General features: G+C 37.0%; 1 protein-coding gene across 2 annotated transcripts in view; it reads left to right on the top strand.

Annotated features, from left to right (window-relative positions):
• FAM184A (family with sequence similarity 184 member A) overlaps positions 1–21,140 on the top strand; it is a 137,432-nt gene that overhangs the window by 66,997 nt on the left and 49,295 nt on the right. For both annotated transcript variants that reach the window (XM_010595818.3, XM_003404248.3), the window contains exons 6-7: positions 8,770–8,892; positions 19,876–20,037. In XM_010595818.3, coding sequence (XP_010594120.3) covers positions 8,770–8,892; positions 19,876–20,037 — 285 coding nt within the window. The remainder of the gene's footprint in view (positions 1–8,769; positions 8,893–19,875; positions 20,038–21,140) is intronic.

Genomic DNA, 21,140 nt, shown 5'->3' with positions numbered 1-21,140 from the left:
TTATAATGTGGAGTCATGGTTTCCTTCAGTTTGAGAGCTGCTGTCTTGTAATCATTGTGTGTCCACAGAGTAACATACATGAAAGTTCTTGATATGGGCTGTAGCTTATTGAATTGAGGTGAGACATTCCTACTTTGTATAAGCCAAAATGGAAACACTTCGTTTATCTTGAGCTGTCTCTTCATGAGACAATGGTAGGCGTGCTCCTCAGGAAGCCGGAGCTAGATGAAGCACGTATTCTCCTGCACACACTTTCATTCTCTGTGAAAATGGTTTAAATGGTTTGGGTTTTTGTTGTTGCTGTTCCTCAGTTAAGTAACCAGCTTGCTGATAGTAATACGTGAGAGACAAGTTGGCAAAAGTGAAGTGTCTAGCAGACGTGGGCCTTACACTGAGCACTTTGCTTACTAGCTGTTAATCTTGGACCTGAAAGCTATTCCTCAGGCTCCTCTTCTGACAGATGAAGATAAGATCCATTTTATAATATTACAGTGAGAATTAAGTAAAATGAAGTGTTAAGTGTCCAGATTTGTCCTAGTATGTCGTAATAAATAAAAATCAGTATTTTTTACTATGTGCCAGACAGTACAATAATGTTTTACATGTATTTTTTATTTAGACCTAACACTGCTATTGGTTTGATATATCCATTTTAGTAACGAGATGGAGTCAAGGAAGGTTAAATAACTGGTTCAAGCATATGCAGCTAGTTAAGAATCAGTCAAACCTTGAACTTAAGTCCCAGATATCATATCCCAAGGTATTTAACCACCACACCATTTATAAATTTAGTAATGATATTTGTTATTAAAAAAAAAAATTATAACAGTTTATATAATAGTGATTTACAGTTTCCAAAGAACTTTCTTATATATTCCTTAATTCTTGCAACTGGGAGGATAGTATGATTTTTATTGTATAGATGAGGAGCCCTGGTGGCACAACGGTTGAGTGCTTAGTTGCTAACTGAAAGGTTGGTGGTTCAAACCCACCCAGCGTCTCTGTGGGAGAAAGACCTGGAAATTGCTCCGGTAAAGATTAAAGCCTAGACGTCTGGAGTCTTAAATGCTGGCAAGCAGCCATCTAAGATGCATCAATTGGTCTCAACTCACCTGGATCAAAGGAGAATGAAGAACACCAAGACACAAGGTAATTACAAGCCCAAGAGAAAGAAAGGGCCACATGAACCAGAGACTACATCATCCTGAGACCAGAAGAACTAGATGGTGCCCGGCTACAACCAATGACTGCCCTGACAGGGAACACAACAGAGAATCCCTGAGGGAGCAGGAGAGCAAATTCTCATAAAAAGACCAGACTTAATGTTCTGACAGAGACTGGAAGGACCCTGGAGGTCATGGCCCCCAGACCTTCTGTTAGCCCAGGACAGGAACCATTCCCTAAGCCAACTCTTCAGACATGGATTGGACTGGACAGTGGGTTAGAGAGGAATGCTGGTGAGGAGTGAGCTTCTTGGATCAGGTGGACACTTGAGACTATGTTGGCATCTCCTGCCTGGAGGAGAAATGAGAGGATGGAGGGGGTTAGAAGCTGGTGAAATGGACACGAAAAGAGAGAGTGGAGGGAGAGAGCGGGCTGTCTCATTAGGGGGGAGAGTAATTGGGAGTATGTAGCAAGGTGTATGTAAGTTTTTATGTGAGAGACTGACTTGATTTGTGAACTTTCACTTAAAGCACAATAAAAATTATTTTAAAAAAAGATTATAGCCTAGAAAACCCTATGGGACAGTGCTACTCTGTCGCGTGGGGCCACTATGAATCAAAAATCGACTCAGGGACACCTGACAACAAAACAGATGATGAAATAGGTTTAACCAAACCAAATCTGTTGCTATTAAGTTGGTTCTGACTCAGCGACCCTGTAGGGCAGAGTAGAACTCCCCATAGGATTTTCAAGTCTATAAATCTTTACAGAAGTAGACTTTATCTAGTGGAGTGGCTGGTGGGTTTGAACTGCCTACCTTTGAGCTAGCATCTGAGCACTTAACCACTGTGTACTACCAGTGCTCCTCTGAGATAGGCTTAGAAAACCTAAATGATCTCTAATCAGGGCTACAAACTAGTAAGCAGAAGAGGTGGGATGTGAATTGAGATCTTCAGCCTCATTGTCCCTTCCTTTTGTAACACAGGTAGCTGGAAAAAATACTTAAGACCTAAACTTAATAAAAAAAAAAGTTAAATAACACTTCTGTTGGAGTGTTGTTTCTATCTAAGTTTATTATTGTATGTTTACACAGTAGAGACAAAACTTAATGATATGTTATTCTCAGGGTTGTGGTTGCAGTTTTCTCCTTGCCAGCTCATTATCACAAGACCAAAATTGGTTTGTACTGCTTTAATTGTGTGTGTGTGTGTGCACATGCGTGTGCACCCGCGTGCACACATGTGTGCACTTACGGATTCTGGATGTATGTATGTGCCAAGTGTTCAAGGTTTTATCATAAAGTATTTAGTGGCAACTGTCTGCTGCTCCTGTAACCTCATTTTCATATCTATCTTTTGTTATTTTTTGTTTCCACATCCTTTTTTCACCTAAGCCTTGACTTCTCTTAATGGAATATTTAAATTGCAGGTGTCCTGCCTTTAGCCTTTATACCTCTGCATTAAGTTCTGAGTGCTACTATCAAAGCATCTTTCATCAATATTATTTTTGCCTCTTCCTTATCATTTTCTCACCTTATTAAATCTTAACGTCTGAGCCACCTAAAAGCCTTCCTTAAGCCACCTACATTTCTTACAATCTTTCTTTAAAACACAGTTGCTGAACGATAGATGACATCACATTTTCTTTATGTGAACACAGTCGAAATCTCTTATGACAGCCTTATCTGTACCTTTCTCTTTTATTAAAATAACTTGTTTATCACTTGTTGCTTCATTTCTCTCTTGCCTATCTAGTTCATGTGTGAACCTAACCTAAAACCAGCCTCCTTCCAGAATAGTCTTTCTCTACTGTCAAATTATCTTTTAAAGAACAGTTAGCTAAAGGTGATGCTCCATTCTTTATTCACTAGTTATCAAAAAATTTTATATTTTTATCTAACTTCACCCCAACAGAAAGTGATATACAGAGAATCTGTGCAGAAAAGGGTTAACATAGAGCCCTGAAACTGCCATCCTTAAAAAGTCCTGCTTGCAAGATGGGCTGTTGGCTGGCATCTGGGAACTTGGATTTCAGGAGCGTTCCCACTGTGTCCTGATAAGAATGGCTCACTGTGCGTTTATGTAAACAATGTGATTTATGCTGAACACCTGCTTTCCTCCTGGGAGCCTAGCAATTTGTTACATGGTGGGCAGAGGGTGTCTACATGACCATCCTTTAATAAAAGAAACCTGGGCACTGAGCCTCTAATGAGCTTTCCTCCTAGATGTTTCACAGGTGTCAGAACTCGTTGCTGGACGAATTAAGTGCACCTGTGTGAGAGGATGCTTGAAAGCTTGTGCCTGGTTTCCTGCAGGCTTCACTCCATGTGCCTTTTCCCTTTGTTGATTGTGCTTTTTATCCTTTTGATGTGATAAGTCACAGCCATGAGTATACAACTATATGCTGAATCCTGTGAGTCTTCCTAGCAAATCATTGAATTGAGGATAGTCATGGGGACCTCTGACATAGAACCCTATTTATTGCGTTTTTCACTTTACAATATAGAAATACTGAACTACTTGTAACATACCATGCTGTTTTGTACCTTTGTGGTTTTTTGCACATTTATTTTCCTCTGCCTAGCATGTTATTATTCCCCCTTGTTCCTCTGCCTTTTCTTACTGGTTCATGCTTTCAAACCATAGTCAGGAATTAATTTCTCTGTAAAAGTTTTCCCACCAAGCTAGAGTTCATCAGTTCCCCATCCATATACTCCTGTACTCCACACATATGTCTAGTCTTTTTTTTGGTGGTAAAATATAGATAGCAAAACATTTGCCATTTTAACGCTTTCTATGTGTATAATTCAGTGACATGAATTACATTCATCATGTTGTATAACCATCATCACTCTCTAAATTTTTCCATCACCTTTAACAGAAGCTCAGTGCTCCCTGAACAGTGACTTCTCTAGTTTGTATGTGTGTGTGTGTTGTTAGGTGCCATTGAGTCAGTTCCAACTCATAGCAGCCCTATATACAACAAAACAAAACACTGCCTGGTCCTGCGCCATCCTCACAATTGTTGCTGTGTTTGAGCCCATTTTTTTTTAATAAGTTACTTTATTTTTGTTGTTGAGAATATACACAGTAGAAAAAACACCAATAATTTCTACATGTACAATTCAGTGACATTGATTATATTCTTTGAGTATTTCAACCATTCTCACCCTCCTTTCCTGAATTGTTCCTCCCCGTTAACATAAACTCATTGCCCCCTAAGTTTCCTATCTAATCTTTAGAATTGCTGTTGTTGATATGATTCCATATACATAGATCTTAAAAGAGTTTGGTGCTCAAAACAGACAACTTTTACTAGTTAAGCTAAACTATTGTTTGGTTTTGAGAACGCTTCGGCATTGTTTCTGGTTTAAGGCTTAAAGATTATCTCAGGGAAGTAGTTTCAGGGGTTTGTCCAACCTCCATGGCAGCAGAAAATCTGGATTCTACATTTTTTTTCTAAATTTTATTTATTTTGTTGTTATTGTTGAGAATATATACAGCAAAACATATATCAATTCAAATTTCTACATGTACAATTTAGTGACATTGATTACATTCTTCAAGTTGTGCAGCCATTCTCACCCACCTTTTCTAAGTTGTTCTTTCTCCATTAACATGAACTGTGCCGCCTAAGGTTCCTATCTGATCTTTCCTATCTAATCTTTTGTCAGTTTGATCCCATATAGACAGTTCTTAAAAGAGCATAATGCTTAAGGCAGACCTTTTTTTTAATAGTTTTGCAGAACTATTATTCGCTTTTAAGAAGACTTCAGGATATTATTGATTTAAGGTTTAAATATTATCTCAGGGAAATAGTTTCAGGGATTCATCTACTCTCTGTGGATCCAGAAAGTCTGAAGCCTATGTGAATTTGAAATTCCGTTTGGCATTTTGCCCATTTTGATCAGGATTCTTCTATGGAATCTTTGATCAAAATGTTCAGTAATTGTAGCTGGGCACCATCCAGTTCTCTTGGTCTCATGAAAAAAGGAGGCAGTTGTTCCTGGAGGCAATTAGCTAGCCATTCCATCTCCTCCTCCTATTCCTGACTCTTTGATCCTCTGTTTCTCCAGGTGAATAGAGACCAGTTCTTGTGCCTTGCATTGGAAACCCTGGTGGCGTAGTGGTTAATTGCTACTGCTGCTAACCAAAGGGTTGGCAGTTTGAATCTGCCAGGTGCTCCTTGGAAACTCTATGGGGCAGTTCTGTTCTGTCCTATAGGGTTGCTATAAGTCAGAATCGACTTGATGGCACTGGGCTTCGGGTTTTTTGTTTTTTTTTTTTTTTGGCTTAGGCCTTGCATAGGTCGTCCAAGCTTTTAAGACCTCCGGCTGTAAGCAATGAACTAGGAGACAACAGAAGCACTAAACACATTATTAGGCCAGTTAACTGGGATGTCCCATGAAACCCTGACCCTAAACCTCCAAACCAAGGAACCAAATCCCGTGAGGTGTTTTGGTTGTACATAAACAGCCTCAGCAGCTGCTCTTTTTTTTTTGTTGTTGTTATAAATATATCCATCACACTTTTGCCAATTCAACTTTTTATAGGTGTGTAACTTATTGACAGCTATTACGATAATTGGCTGTGCAGCCTTACCGTTTATCAAGGTGATTTTTCCATCACCGTTAACTTCTTTTTTCCCCCTCTCTCCAGCTGCTGGTGACCACCAATAAACTTTGGTCTCTTTACATTTGCCTTCTCTTGTATTTTTTATGTGAGATCATAAGTATTTGACCTTTTGATTGGCTTATTTTGCTCAGCATAGTGTCTTCAGGCTTCCTCCATACTGTAGCATGTATCAAGATTTCATTTCTCCTACTGGATGAGTAGTATCCCATTGTATTTATGTACAAGCAGTCCCTGGATTACAAAAGAATTCCATTCCTAAATCTGTCTTTAAGTTGAATTTGTGCATAATTCAGAACAGTTAGGTATAGTTCATATGTAATGTCAGTTACTCAAATGTTTGTCTTAGTATATAGTATATAGTGTACATTTCTATGCATAAAAACATTAAGGAAACACTTCTAGATACACTAAAACATATTTAACATAATAATACAGTAATAAGAATAGTGTTTTGATGAGCATCTCAAAGTAGCACCTGTTTGTTATTATGAACCATTGTATGTACCTGGAATTTATAAAATAATAGACTTCACATGGATTGGTTCATAACTCCAGGTTGTACGTAAGTCAGACATTTGTAACTTGGGGACTGTGTGTACCACATTTTGTTTATCCATTCATCTGCCGATGGGCATTTAAGTTGTTTCCACCTTCTGGGTATTGTGAATAGTGCTGTAGTGAACATTGGTGTACTCCCTCTAGTTTTAATTACACTGTAATTACTTGATACCATGAGCTTATTGAAGGCAGTACCATGTTTTATTGTCTTTGTGGTTTTGTTATTAAGTAATTTGCCTGGCAAATAGTAGATGCTCTTTAATAAGTATCAATTTTACTTCTTTTACTCTTCAGATGCCTTAGTTTTGTACTTGCTGTCTTAGTTGTCTAGTGCTGCTATAATAGAAATACCACAAGTTGGTGGTTGTAATAAAATAGAAATGTATTTTCTCATAGTTTAGGAGGCTAGAAATCCAAATTCAGAGTGCTGGTCTTCTCTGTCCATAGGCTCTGGGGGAAGGTCTTTGTCTCTTTTCAGCTTTTGCTCCTTGTTTCCTTGGTAATCTTCCTGTAGCCTGGCATCTGTCTTCCCCTATCTCTACTTGCTTCTCTGTGTCCAATCTACTCTTTTATGTTTCAGAAGAGATTGACTTAAGACACGCACTGCACTAATACTGCCTTATTAAATAACAAAGAAAATCCATTGCCAAATGTGATTATAAGCACAGGTATACGGGGTAGAGAGCCCTGGTGGCACAGTGGTTAAGAGCTCAGCTGCTAACCAAAAGGTCAGCAGTTCCAATCTACCAGCTCCTCCTTGGAAAACCTACGGAGCAGTTCTACTTTGTCTTGTAGGGTCGCCATGAGTCAGAATTGACTCAGTGGCAGTGGTTTTATGGGATAGGGGTTAGGATTCACAGTAAATATTTTTGGAGGACACAATTCAATCCATAAAATTCTACCCTTTGGCACCCCAAAATTCATATCCTTCCCACATGCAAAACACATTTACCCCATCGCATCATCCCAAAAGTCTTAAATCAATTCCATGCCCCAAGTCTCATCTTCTGAACCATCTAAATCAAATATGGGTGAGACTTTTAGGCGTATTCCATCCTGGGGCAAAATTCCTCTTCATCTGTGAACCTGTGAAATCTAGAATATGAAGTATCTGCTTCCAAAGTACAGTGATGGAACAGGCACGAGTTGGGCATTTCTATTACAAATGGGAGAAATTGGAGGGAAAGAAGGAATAACGGGTACCAAGCAAGTCCAAAATCCAGCAGAACAAATTACATTAGCTCTAAAGGCTTGAAAATAGTCTTCTGTTATCCAGAACCATCTGGGCAATAGCCCTGCCCTCTGGACTCAGGAACTTGGCCATACTCTCTGGATTCTGGGTGGAGGCTCCTTGGCCCTGGGTTTCAGCCCTGCCTTCCAGGCCCACTGGGCTGACAACTCTGCTCCTTTGCCTTTGGTTGGCCCCATTCTTCTAGTCTATCCTAGTGATGACTGTACCCCCTTAGCCCTGCAAGGCTCAGTTCTACCTCTTGGGTATGACAGCTCTGCCTCCTCAGCTTTGGGCAGTGGCTGCATTCTCTTGGCCCACCTGAACGGCAGCCCCACACTCTGGAATCTAGTTGGTGGACATCTGACTCTTTGAAACCAAGGAGGTCGTGGCTCATTGTTTGAAACCTAGGAGGCCATGATTCCACCTTTGAAACCTCGGAGGCCGTGGCTCCACCCTCTGAAACCGAGGCAACCCTGCTTTCTATGCTCCTTCCAACAGTTCTGCTGATCTCTAAACTACTCCAGTGGTGGTTCTTTTCTTTTCTTGGAGGTCAAAAGATATTTGGAACCATGTTGCTCCATTGGCACATTTCCTGCCTGTAGAATTCCAGAAGGCAGGCAGCTTTCCTTCATTTTGTACTGTCTGTCTCCCTTTCAGCCCAAGCTGACAGGATTTTTGCTTTAGTGGTTGAATGGATCCATTAGTCATAGGCTTAATCACTTAAAAGATTGAGTCACCAAGCCCTTGGTAGGAGTTTTAGGGCACGTGTCCTTAGTTTGTGTAACAATTTATTTATTTATTTATTTATTTATTTATTTATTTATTTATTTATTTAACTAAAAAAGATTCTGAATTCAAGAGGTAGTTAGAATTTTTTTATCTTACCAAATTATTTATATTGCAGATTTCTGTTTTTGTCTATAAATTGATCTAGACTAGTAAAATATTCTCATCATTTAAAAATATTGGGTAACCTCTGTACCTTAAGTGATTGAGGATAATGGAATCAAAGCTACTAGGACCAATTAGAATCACTGTTAACTCTGATGTTACATCAGCGTAGGACCAATTTGAAGTGCAAAGTATCGAAGTATAAAGGAGAATAATCTTTTTCCTTTTCTTTGAGTCTCCCAAATATGTGATATTTCAGTTTTGTAATTTTTTTTAATTTCTTTTCCTAAGGAATTGGAGGAACAATATAAAAAGGAGAAAGTAAACCTGGAAGAAGATAAAAATCAGCTTCAACAAAAGCTAGAAAACCTGAAGGAAGAACTGGAGGACAAGCTGAATACAGCCAATCAAGAGGCAAGAATCCTTTTAGGCCTATCATCTATGTTACACGTTAATGATAATATTTTATTCTGGTGGCAATGTATAGGTAGGTGAGCCTCAGTGAAGGTAACATTTAGAGTAAAAATAATCTAAAATGCTTTAATTGATACTGAATTTTGAACTGTCCATTGGTTATGGCCCACCAAAAAACAGACCTATGGTTCTTGTGGGGAAAAGCAAAACAAATCAGAACACCACCTTACAAGAAAGGAAACAAAAATTTCTTTACCCTTTTGTAAAATATTAGCTTAGTATTCTCTATACTGTATCTCAGTTTAAAAAAAAAGAAAAGAGAAACTTTGTAGTCCTAGATAGTGTTATCAAAAATAATTTTTAAATTGTTATGAAAACAGTATTGTTTAGCATGGAAAAGAAAAGGCTAAGAATAGAATATAGTAAAAAAAAAGTAAAAATATTTTAAAATCATAATATTATCTGTTCCATCCTCTTCTCTCTTTTGCCGTTGTTTAGTCTGCCTCAGAACAGCCTTGCAACTGTCCCGTTTTCCTTTTGTTCTGATTCCTCTGTCACATGACTTGTGGAGTGATAGTGTCTTGACACTTCTCACCTTATCAGCTGTTTCTACCTCACCAGCGTCATCTTCCCCAAGAGCTTTAAGTCCTGCTTTCTCACCACTCTGCTTCTGCTCACTGGAAACCACACCAAAACACATGAGTGCCCCTGGGCAGGCTAATATTTTGCACCAGTATTCTTTAATTATTTTTCAACACTTAATCAGAGACAATACCAAGCACTACATGTGGGAATCATAGAAAAGAAAGATTGTTATTGGTATTAACTCAGCCTCTCTTCTATTATCCGAGATAATTTAGCACTGGCTCTAAATTTGCACACCTCTCTCAGCAAAACATGATCCTTGTCTTTACTGTATCCCACTGTCAAAAAAAAAAAAAAATTTTTTTTTTTTCTGTCATTAGAAGGCAGTTAAGTGACTATCTGTGTTTCTCCCACAGGCCCTCCAGGGTTCCATTCTCAATTCCAAATAGCTTATCCATGCATTCCTCTAACCAACATAACTGTGCTCTCACTGAGAAGAGTTCTAATAAATATGTAATTTTTTTTTTTCTGGCTACATTTTCAATTATCTTTTAGCACTCTGATAATGTTTGGTACCCCTTTAGAACGGCTCTTTAAGAATCTGAACGAACCGTTTTATTGTATGTACCTCTTTCCTTCAGCCTTGAGCATTCTTTTTCTTGTCCTATTTTGCCGACTAGAACCTCCAGAGATAAAAAACATTCTTAAAGGGAAGGATTTCAGTGCTTCAGTACAGTTTTGTTCTGTTTTAAAAATGCCCTTTGTCAAGTTTAGGAAATTCTCTTTAATCCTAACTTCCTAGTCAGGAAAAAAAAAAAAAAAATGATGAATGGGTGTTTATTTTTCTGCATCTATTTGAGATTTTTTTTTCTTTAATTTTGTTCATATGATACCATTTAGTAACCGATTTTCTAATGTTAAAAATTAACCTTGAATTTCTAGAATAGTTCAAATTAGTCATGATAAACTATCTTTTTTTTAATATAATGCTGGATTTGGTTTACTAATATTTGTTTCAGGATTTTTGAGCCTAAGTTTGAGTAAGATTGTTTTGTACTTTTCCTTTCCTTTCTCATACCATCTTTTTTCTTGATTTGGAATCAAGGTTATTCTAGCCTTGTAAAATGAAGTGGGGCATATTTCCTTTTCTGTTTTCTGGAAAAGTTGTGTAAGATTGAAATTATTTTTTTAACTTAATTGCATTATGGTTAGAAATTGTGGTTTGCATGAAAAAATCTGTGAAACTTAGACTAGCTTTGTGACCTAGCACATGAAAGAACTTTGTTGTTCAGGGTGTATCCCATTATCTTATGTATTGTAGTCTGTATGGCTGTCCATTAGATTAAGATTTTAAACTCTTCTGTATCTTTCTGACTCTAATCTGTTTATCAGTAACTAAACACTGATGCTATGATGGTGGATTTGTTTCTCTTCTATTCTGTCCGTTTTTGCTTTGTGTATTTAGAGAATTTGTTATGTGGATATACATACAGAATTGTTTTAGCTGCTTAGTAAATCACCCTTTTTGGCTTAGTCTTGTTGTTTGATATTGTATAGCTACACCAGCTTTCTTTTAGTTTGAAGTGGCTGTTATGTTGTTTTCATCAGTGAATTTTAGTTTTTCTGCATCCTTATGCTTATGTGTAGTTGGGTATGCTTAAGTGTTTCTGTTGCAAAGTGCGTATAGCTGTATTATAAAAAATATATATCCAGTCTGAAATCTTTGCCTTTTAAGTGGAGAGTTTAGTCCATTTACATTTATTGGCTGAATGGTAGATAAATCTATAAAAAGACAGGAGTATTTCATAAAGAAATAAGTGATTGTTTTAAAAAAGATTAAAGAATACACTATCTTCATAAGTTGATGGATCTTGATATCCTTGTGATACAAATTAAAAATATAAATAGGTCAACTATGGAAATAGGTGATTAATTCATGAATGTCAGAATCAAAATAGAATATTAAAGGAAGCTAGTACTTCCAAAGTCTCTGGTATAGGATAACCATCCTATCCTATAAAATGTTATCTGGAGCCACCTTCAAAGATAAAATACTAGGCTGAATAGACAATAGATCTGACCTTTTTTTTTTTGTAAATGTTCTTATAACATTTAAGCTGTACGTTTTCTTCTAGACATAAGATTTTATACACATGTATAACTCATTATTTTGTTAAAATGAAAATCGTTTGAATTTGTTTATGATAAAATGTTATATCACACTTGGTACAATGCTGACACGTGGTAGAAGATAAGTATTTGTAAATGAAATACTTGTTGAATGAATAAAATTTGTCATTGAAAACTAAGTCAAGTTCCTATAAACAAGTGTATAGTTTTCTACTACTATATAACAAATTACCTCAAAATTTAGCAGCTTAAAAACCACATTTTTTTTTAATCTCACAGCTTCCGTGGATCAGGAGTCCAGGTATGGGTTATCTCAGTCCTCTGCTCAGAGTCTCAGTAGGCCGAAGCTGCAGTCTTGTGAGGCTAGGTGCCCTCTTCCAGTTTCTTTGGTTGTTGGGAGAATTAATTTTCTTGCATTACTGAGGTCTCGTTTTCTAGTTAGCTGTTAGCCGATGTCATGGATTGAATTACGTCCCCTGAAAAATGTGTACATAAACTTGGTTAGGTCATGATTCCCAGTATTGTATGGTTGTCCTCCATTTTGTGATTGTAATTTTATGTTGAGAGGATTAGGGTGGGATTGTAACACCACCATCACTCAGGTCACCCCCCAAACCATGGTAAACCGAATTTCCCTGGGGTGTGTGGCCTGCACCCCCTTTTATCTCTCATGTTGATGAAAGGGAAGCAAGCAGAGAGTTGGAGACCTCATACCACCAAGAAAGCAGCACCAGGAGCAGAGCACATCCTTTGAACATGGGGTCCCTGTGTCTGAGAAGCTCCTCGACCAGGGGAAGCATTCATCCAGAGCTGACAGAGAGACAAACCCTTCCTCTGGAGCTGACACCCTGAATTTGGACTTGTAACCTACTAGACTGTGAGAAAATAAATTGCTCTTTGTTAAAGCCATCCACTTGTGGTATTTCTGTTATGGCAGCACTAGATAACTAAGACAGCTGGGGACTGTTTTTTAGCTCCTACATGCTCCCCTCAAATTTTGCTTTTTGATCCCCTTCTCTCATAACATTGCAGTTTAGTCCTTCAAAGCTAAAAGGAAAACTTCTGCTACTTTTGAATTTCTCTGATTAGGTCAGGCCCATCCCAGATAATCTCCGTTTTGATTAACTTAAAGTGAACTGCTTTTTGTTGTTGTTAGGTGCTGTCCAGTTGGTTCCTACTCATTGCCACCCTGTAGAGGGATCCTTAAAGTGAATTGCTTAGGGACCTTGATTACATCTACAAGATCCCTTTTGCTATATAACTTAACTATGGATGTGATGCCCAATCATATGCACAAATCTCACCCCACTTAAAAGGAGGGGACCGTGTAAGGGAGAGGGACAGTAAAGATCATCTTAGAATTCTACCTAGTGCAAGATGATAACAGTTTATTTCTTTGGCTCCTATAGAGGGTGTATCAACATTCACTTAACAGGGTATCATATTGCATGATACATATCTATTACATGATTAAAAAAAACAATGATTCAGTTTTTTCTCAGCTTTGTCTTATGATATCTATAATATATGTCATCCAGAGTCACTGACTGGTAGGTGCTAAAACTTCTGAGTGTTGCTTTTTATAAACTTAAGTCGTTTTACAAAAATAGAAACAACTTAAGAACATAAAGAATATTTCCACATTCCTTATTCTCTAATGACATTAAATGTATTTATATATTTTAATGTAATTATAATCTGTACTTACAAATTTTTTTGTACTTGTTTTACATGACTTTATTTCATATAAACATTTCCACTTATTAACTACTTATTAGACATTTTAAATATTCACATAGTGTTCCATCATATATTTTGCCAGAGTTGCTTAAACATTTTCTTTGTTGAGCATTTAATTAATTTTTTATTGTTATAAATAGTGATATCTTTAAGGCACATGACCCTTCTTATTTGGGGGTGTTGTCACACAAAGCCTACAGTCTGATTAATAGCAAGATGGGGCCTTTCTAAGTCTGGTTCTCTGTCCTGATCAGTAACTAGCTAAGGCATATTTCAGCCACTGGCCTTGAGACGCTGAAGAGCTGGAATATTAATGAGGTCTCCTGTTCAACCTTATTCAACAGAGTCTTGTTTTTACTGATAAATGAATAAGTTATCAGGTCTGTAAACACTTTTGTTCATTTAAAATTTTTTTTTCATTTCGTCTAGCTATTGCTGAAAATGGAATCACTGGGCCAAAGGATAGGAATAATTTTATAGCTAGTGCTAGTTATTACTACATTGGTCTCCAGAAAAATTGGAATTAGATTCTAGTAACATCAGTAATAGTTGTTTTTATTGTTGTTGTTGTTTTTTAATGATTTAGGAAATATTTATTGACTGCATGTCTTCTAGGTGGTGGGGAAACCTTCACAAAATGTCCAGGAACTTATAGTCTCAAGTGATTATGATTCAGTAATAAATACAATGTATTTTTAGAGCCTGGTGCAGGGAGTGATTCGCTGACTATAAGGGCTAAAAAAAGGCTCTGGAGAATGTGACTTTGGAGATGAAAAAAACATGGTATGGGAGATGCTCTTTGAAAGGTGGGTATAAATTTGCCAGATATAGGAATGATGGAAGATAATATGGGTATGAGAAAAAACATACAGTCATACTGGTATAAAAGTTACAATGTTTTGGTGAACCATGAACAAGTACAGTGTTGCTACATCGTGGTTTCTCAACTTCAGCACTATTGTAATTTTTGTACCAGATCATTCTTTGTGGTGTCCTGTGCACTGTAGGCTATTTAGTAGCATCCGTGGCCTCTATCTACTACATACCAGTAGTGTACTCCTCTCCCAGTTATGACAGCCCAGAGTGGCCCCAGAAATTAACAAATGTCCCCTGGGGGCAAAAATGACTTTGGTTGAGAACTACTGCACTAGACCACAGGATACACGTGGGGCTTGTTGAGAGATGTGATAGAAAGGAAGGTTGAAGCCAAGCGGTGAGAGATTCTTGTGCCATGCCAAAGACTGGACTTTATCCTTATGATAGAGTGGTATCAGTGGAGACATCACATAATCAGATGATCTTCTTAGAGAACTCTAGTACAGCTGAAGGATAATTATGGGGAGAGGAGGGTGGTGATTAGAGGTAGATAGCTGACTTAAGATGCTGTCCTTCCAGGCAAGAAATGATCTGAGTTCTGCCTAGGGAAGTGAACCTAAGAGTGGAGAGGATTATTCAAAAATAGAATTTACAGGGCTTGATATGGTAGGTAGTGGAAAGTGACTCAGGTATGTAGCTCAGGTGTTTAGGCAGATAATGATGCCACTTTTGGAAAATTGGAATTGTAAGAGGAAAAGTATATTGGACCGGCAAGAATGAAGTTGTTTGGATATGCTGACTTTAAGGTGATTGCAATTCTTTTAGGCTGAAACTAAGTAGAAAATTCAGACTTGGAGCTAAAAATTGATTGGCTAGTCACTGAAGCCATGTAAGTAGAGGAGCTCACCCAGGCAGAGATGATGAAAAGAACTGGTAACAAAGAGGAGCACCAGTGTTAATAGAGCTAGGGAAAGTGATTAAGGGGAAATCAGAAGCAAGAGAACAGGGTTAATGGCTATCAGAAAACCATGAAAGCAGATACTTTCAAGAGGGTAGAAATACCTCACAATGTCATGCAATGCTTAGAAGCCAGAGGGTATGAGATCTGAAAAGAGGGCACTAGGTTTTGAAATCAAGAGTTCTGTGAAGATCTTTCTACAATTTCTATAGAAAAGTACTATGAAAGCTAGAGTTAATAGGTTTAATGTCATTAATAAGGGAGGGACACTGTTCTTCTAAGATGACGTGTGAATGGAAAGGAGGGGGAAAAATAAAATTAGATCCTTTCTTCAACCTCATAACAAAAAAGGTCCAGGTGCATTAAGGATTGAAATGTAGCATGAAATCATGAATTTGAATATAATTAAAATGTGAAAACATAGGTGACAAATCTTAGGATGAAGAAGGCTTTTTGAAACAAAGCACCAAAATCATAGATTAAAAACACAGAATATCTGTATAGTTAAAGCTAAAACTTATATGTATCAAAACACATGATAAAGTCATGAGAAGAAAAACTGGGATGAGGTGATTGGCAAATTGTAGAACTAACAAAGCGTTAACCTCTTGAACACTTTAAGTGTGCTTAAAAATGGTAGGAAAATTACCTTTTTTAAAAAAATAGGCTAAGGGAGAACATAAAAAAAAAACTTCACTATAATTTAAGAACTTGAAATGAAATCAACAAAATGCCATTTCTACTACCATAAAATTAACAGTGATAAAAATTGAATGAGACCATGCAGTGTTGATATAAGGGTAAGAAGTAAACACTCATAAGCTGCTGATGGGAATATAAAATCGTATAATTTTCCTGAAAAGAAATCTTGCAGCATGTATCAAAACCCTTAAAGATGGGCGGGCCCTTCAACTCTGCAGTTTCATTTCTGAGTATTTAACCTGAGCAAATAATTAAGGATTTTTGACAAAAATTTAGTACTCTTTATAACAGAAGAAATTTAGAAACAAATTTTCACAGGTCTCTGTTTGCCCAGAGAGAGGAGAGTGTCTTTCTAATTCACACAGAGGCATCACCTGCTCCCCTTTCCATGCCCTGGGGCTGCTCCCACCCCAGGGGGATTGCTTCTTTCTGCTTAGAGGTGCCATATGGCCTGGCAGCTGCCCTCGTACAATAAAAGGTCAAGAAAGTAAAGGCATTGAGGATTTCTTCCAGGAGTTTAATACTTACACATTGAAAAGTTAAAGAGATTTTATTTCTGATTGCTAGTAAGCATATATAAACTTTTCCTGTGATTAATTGGTTCATTCATTTATTTAATAAATATTGAGTGGCTAGTAAGTGAGCCGTGGCGACCTACGGCTGCTGACCAAAGGTCTGCAGTTTGAATCCACTAGCCAGCCACTCGTTGGAAACCTATGGGAAAGTTCTACTCTGTCCTGTACGATCGCTATGAGTCAGATCGACTCAATGGCAATGGGTCAGTGGGTTTGTTTTTTTTTTGTTGTTGTTGTTGTTGACTAGACACCAAATCGCTGTGTTAGGTATTGTGGTTGCAATGAAGAATAAATCAGACGTGGTCCCTACTTTCATGGAAAGACATGGACACAAGCAATTACAAGTCTGACGCGTATTGCAAAAATGTGATAAATAAGTGATTACTAGGGCTTGCAAGAAGAATAAACTGAGGCAAGCTTATGAAAAGGTCCTGAGGCAAGAGAAATTTATAGAATTATAGGAATGCCAATATGGATGCAGCGTGATAGCAAAACAATAATATCTACTTAGTGCTTACTGTGCCCCAGGCATTGTTTGTTACAGTCTCTCCTTTGTAGTGGACTCTCCTTTAATCCTCCCAACACCCCTATGCAGTAGATACTATTATTACCCTAGTTACTGCTACTCAGAAAAGTAACATAACTTGCCCAAGTCACATAATGTATAAAGCCAGGATTCCATTCCAGGCAATGTGATTTCAGGACTCAGTTCTTAACTAGTGTGCTACTCTTCTGCCCAATGAGTGTAAAGCCCAAGGAGAAGAAGTGACAGGCTGAGTGAGACTGGAGGGTTAGGCAGGGGTCATGCCATGGGGGCCCTATAAGCCCTGTGAAAGATTTTGGATGTTATCCTGAGGGCAACAGGAAGCAGTTGGAAGATGCTAAGTGTGACTGTGTGGATATTTCCTTGGTGGACAGGGCTTACCCTCCCTTCCACATTTGTATTAAAAAAAAAAAAAACGACTCTGGCTGTTGTAAGGCGAATGGATTAGAGAAGCACTAATGTGAATAGATACTCCAGGGAGGATGCTTCTGCTTACTGTATTCTCTTGGTGTGCACACTGCTGTTCTTTGGTCATTATGAAGAGGAATCTGAGTATTGATCTCTATTGCAAATGACAAAAATCCCAGCTCATACCGGCTTCAGGAAGAAGAAAATGTATTGCCTCATCTGACTAGAAAGTCTAAGGGTAGTATTAGCACTGGGCATGACTAGATTCAGTGCTGAAATTGATGACACTGGAACTCAATTTCTCTTGAGTTAGATTTGCTGTCTTTGTGGTGACTTCATTCTTCAGCCATACATTCTCTCATGTATATGTGCAGCTGGAAGAAGATTTTTTATGAAGCCCCTTTAAGAGCCCTGAGATTACTGTGAATAAAAAAAAAATTTTTTTTTTTTTTTTCAATAGATAAGCTTAAATCACATGCTTGAAACTGAACCAAAATCCCTATGGCCAGTAGAATGAGACGATCTTACTGGCTTATGTTTTGATCAGGTACTGCATCCTGAAGTTTGTGTTGTTGCAAGACCACATGAACTGATAGGGAAGTAGGGTTCCCATATGCCAAAAGGAGATTTGGATATTGGGAGACAACCAACAGATATTTTCCACACATACCAACTTTTATTATATTTTAGAATACAAACTTTATTCAGTTATGTTAATTACTTATTTGCTTTTGATATTTTATTATATTCTATAATAAAATTTTGCCTATATACTGTGTACTACATACTAATTCTGTCTCTTAATTATATTCTTAGTTTCTTCAACAGACTCTTTTAATTATTTAGTAACTAGAATATACTGTTCTTTATAAGTTTTTTCAGGTACAGTATTGCATTTGTGTACATTACTCTTATTCACTTGAAAGTTTTCTGTGGGAGAAGATTCTGTGCTGACAGATTCCATCATTGTTCCTTTGTTATTGATTGGTACATAATGTTTGCATGTTGCTTTCTAAAGAATCCTTTCCCATTTGTCCTTGAATTTAATTCTGGCTTAATTGTGGTCACTGTGAAGTAGATATTATTACTACTTTACAGTAAAAACCTAGGACTTGAAATGAGATTTTCTGCTAAATTCAGTAGTCTTTCAACTGTATTACAGTTGCTTTCCTTACATTCATTCACCACTGTAATATACACTTATGGCATGTCAGATCAGTACTAAAAGTGGAGAAGGTATGTGTAAGCAATATATGAAGTAGAGAAAGGGAAATAAAGACAGCGACAGAAAATTTTAAAACATTACAGGTGCATATTATGTACAAATATGCCAGTAAGTTTTTAAAATTTGGAAAAAGATGTCATTGTATAAAAAGGTAAAAATTTCTAAGATGACTCAGTGTAGTTGAAAAACCTGACCAAGCTAGTTAAAACCATGAAGTAATCCAACATGTATCTAGAGAGATACCAGGCCCAGAGGATTTAATGGACCAAATCTACCAAACTTTCAAGAAGGACTTAATTTTGTGGCATGAAAAGATTTCAGAGCACAGAAGACAATGGGAAGTTCCCCAGCTCATTTATGAGATTCGCATCCCTTTAAAGACACTAAAGATAAAACACTGGCATCCCCACACTTGTTCTGCAGATACGTCTATCAGCACATACATGCGTGGAAACGGGACAGGAAGGCTTTGCACCTGGGGAGGGAATTGTGAGTTGGAAAGGAAGTTAGAGAATGTTCATTGTTTTCTTTGTGATAGCTATATTTACAGTGAGAAATATTCAGGTATTGTTTTTTAAATTATCAGGGTTCATTTTTGTGGAATTTCATGGGCTTGGCTGTTCTATAAAAATGAGATTTTTTACTTCTTGGCATTTTCCTAGATAATTTAAACTATTTCATTTATAGACTTTAGTTCTCATAATTTGAGGATAGGAAACTGTTTAACAAATTATCTATTATTTCCTAATTTTAAGATTATACAAATTCAACTCATAAGAATTATATAAAATGAATCTTATATAAAAACACAGAGATCCCAACTTATTTTTGTTTGATACATTTACCTGCTTATCAGTATCGACCTAAGCTGATCATCTTTTTAAATAGCAGGAACTCTGGACTCAAATGGAATATGTGATTCAATTTTTAAAAGCAGTTTTTAAAATATTTTTGTTAAAAAATATTTTCTTCAGTCTTTGATATAATCTTTATCTTGCTTCAATTCCTTTTATAGGTATTTGATTATATGGTAGAACCAGACGTTTGTTAAAACCAGGAGGTGGAGGTATAATCCATATCTTTATACAGTTGTCAGGAGAAAGGGAAATCATAAATATGGAGGTCTTTTCAAAAACACAGCAGATGACAGATCTTATGATTTTGTGAGTGCTTCTTCCACATTCATCAAGAAACAACTATTAAGGAAAATTACAACTAAAGAAGAAACTAAGAAGACAAACGTGACTGTTTGCTAGTCTATTACAATGAGCTGTGTTAAAGGTACTCTATTTACTTGCAGGTTGACCATCTGCAAGACCTGGTAAGGCAGAGTGAACAAGGTCTTGGCTCTGCAGAAGGACTCATTGCTAGTCTTCAGGACTCCCAGGAAAGGCTTCAAAATGAGCTTGACTTGACTAAAGGCAGGCTAAAGGAGACCAAAGATGCTTTATTAAATGTTGAGGTAATTATATAATCCTACTGTAATCTAAACATCATTAAAGGAAAAATATAATTTAACTGCTTTGTTTAAAGCTTATTATAAACGTCATATTGTATATAATAGTATGCATGCTTCTTTTACTGGTAAAAGTTGGAATGTGCATGTATAGCAACTAAGTGATTCTCTGTGATCTACAAATTTCAAAAAGGCCCTGCCTTTCCCCTTCCATTCTCATGAAGTGGAACAAAATTCAGACTGCCTTTTTTAGCTAGTGGAGAAATGAATCCATAAAACAAAGAGATAGGAGCCAGGGGATTTGCAGGGAGAGAAATAGAAGTTGGGAAATCTGGTTCTTAGTGATTTAGAATGTGGGCTCTGAAGTCAGGTTGCACGGGTGTGAATTCTGAATCCATCTCTTAGTGGGTAATTTTGGGCAAGTTGCTTAGCCTTTCTAAGCCTGTGTTTCCTGACCTGCAAAATGGGTGGGGTGTGGTTAATACTATTTCATGTGGCAATTGTAATAATTGAATGTGGTAAACTATTTACAGCAGTACTTAGCAAAATAGTAAGCACTTAGTTAATGTTGCCCTTTATTAATAATATTTCAAATTTTATTTTTGAAGCTTAGAATTGGTGGCATTTCAAAAGCATGCAAATCAGGGCACTTTAGTGAACGGACCTTGTATACAGTGCATCTGTAATTCTATTTACATTTTATCTAAGGTATAATTATATTCTGTGTATATTGAATGATAATTATGTTCTGTTTTGAATTCTGTGACAAAATAGAAGATTATCTTATCCTACTTAATTCTTTTCCTTTGGCTTGCTATGTCATATGACTGTTAACAGATAACAAGGAATAGGTTTGAATTTAGAGCTAATATAATACAACTTGATATACTCGATTATGTGATGCCAGATACATTGACTATAACCTCAGTGGTATCATTCTGGGGTGTAAAGCTGAACTGTATGGCAAAACTGTATGAACAAGTGTTTTTTCCATTGTCAAAAGTCAACAGGAAGATGATGGATATCTGTTTTATGATAATAAAAATGTATTTAAAAATTAAAAGCAGTTGAAATATTTCTGCTGAATGCTAGTTGAAGGTAGACTGTTT

The sequence above is a fragment of the Loxodonta africana genome, chromosome 1 (genome assembly GCF_030014295.1).
Source record: "Loxodonta africana isolate mLoxAfr1 chromosome 1, mLoxAfr1.hap2, whole genome shotgun sequence".
In the NCBI taxonomy this organism is placed as follows: Eukaryota; Metazoa; Chordata; class Mammalia; order Proboscidea; family Elephantidae; genus Loxodonta; species Loxodonta africana.
This window is presented reverse-complemented; position numbering and strand designations above follow the sequence as displayed.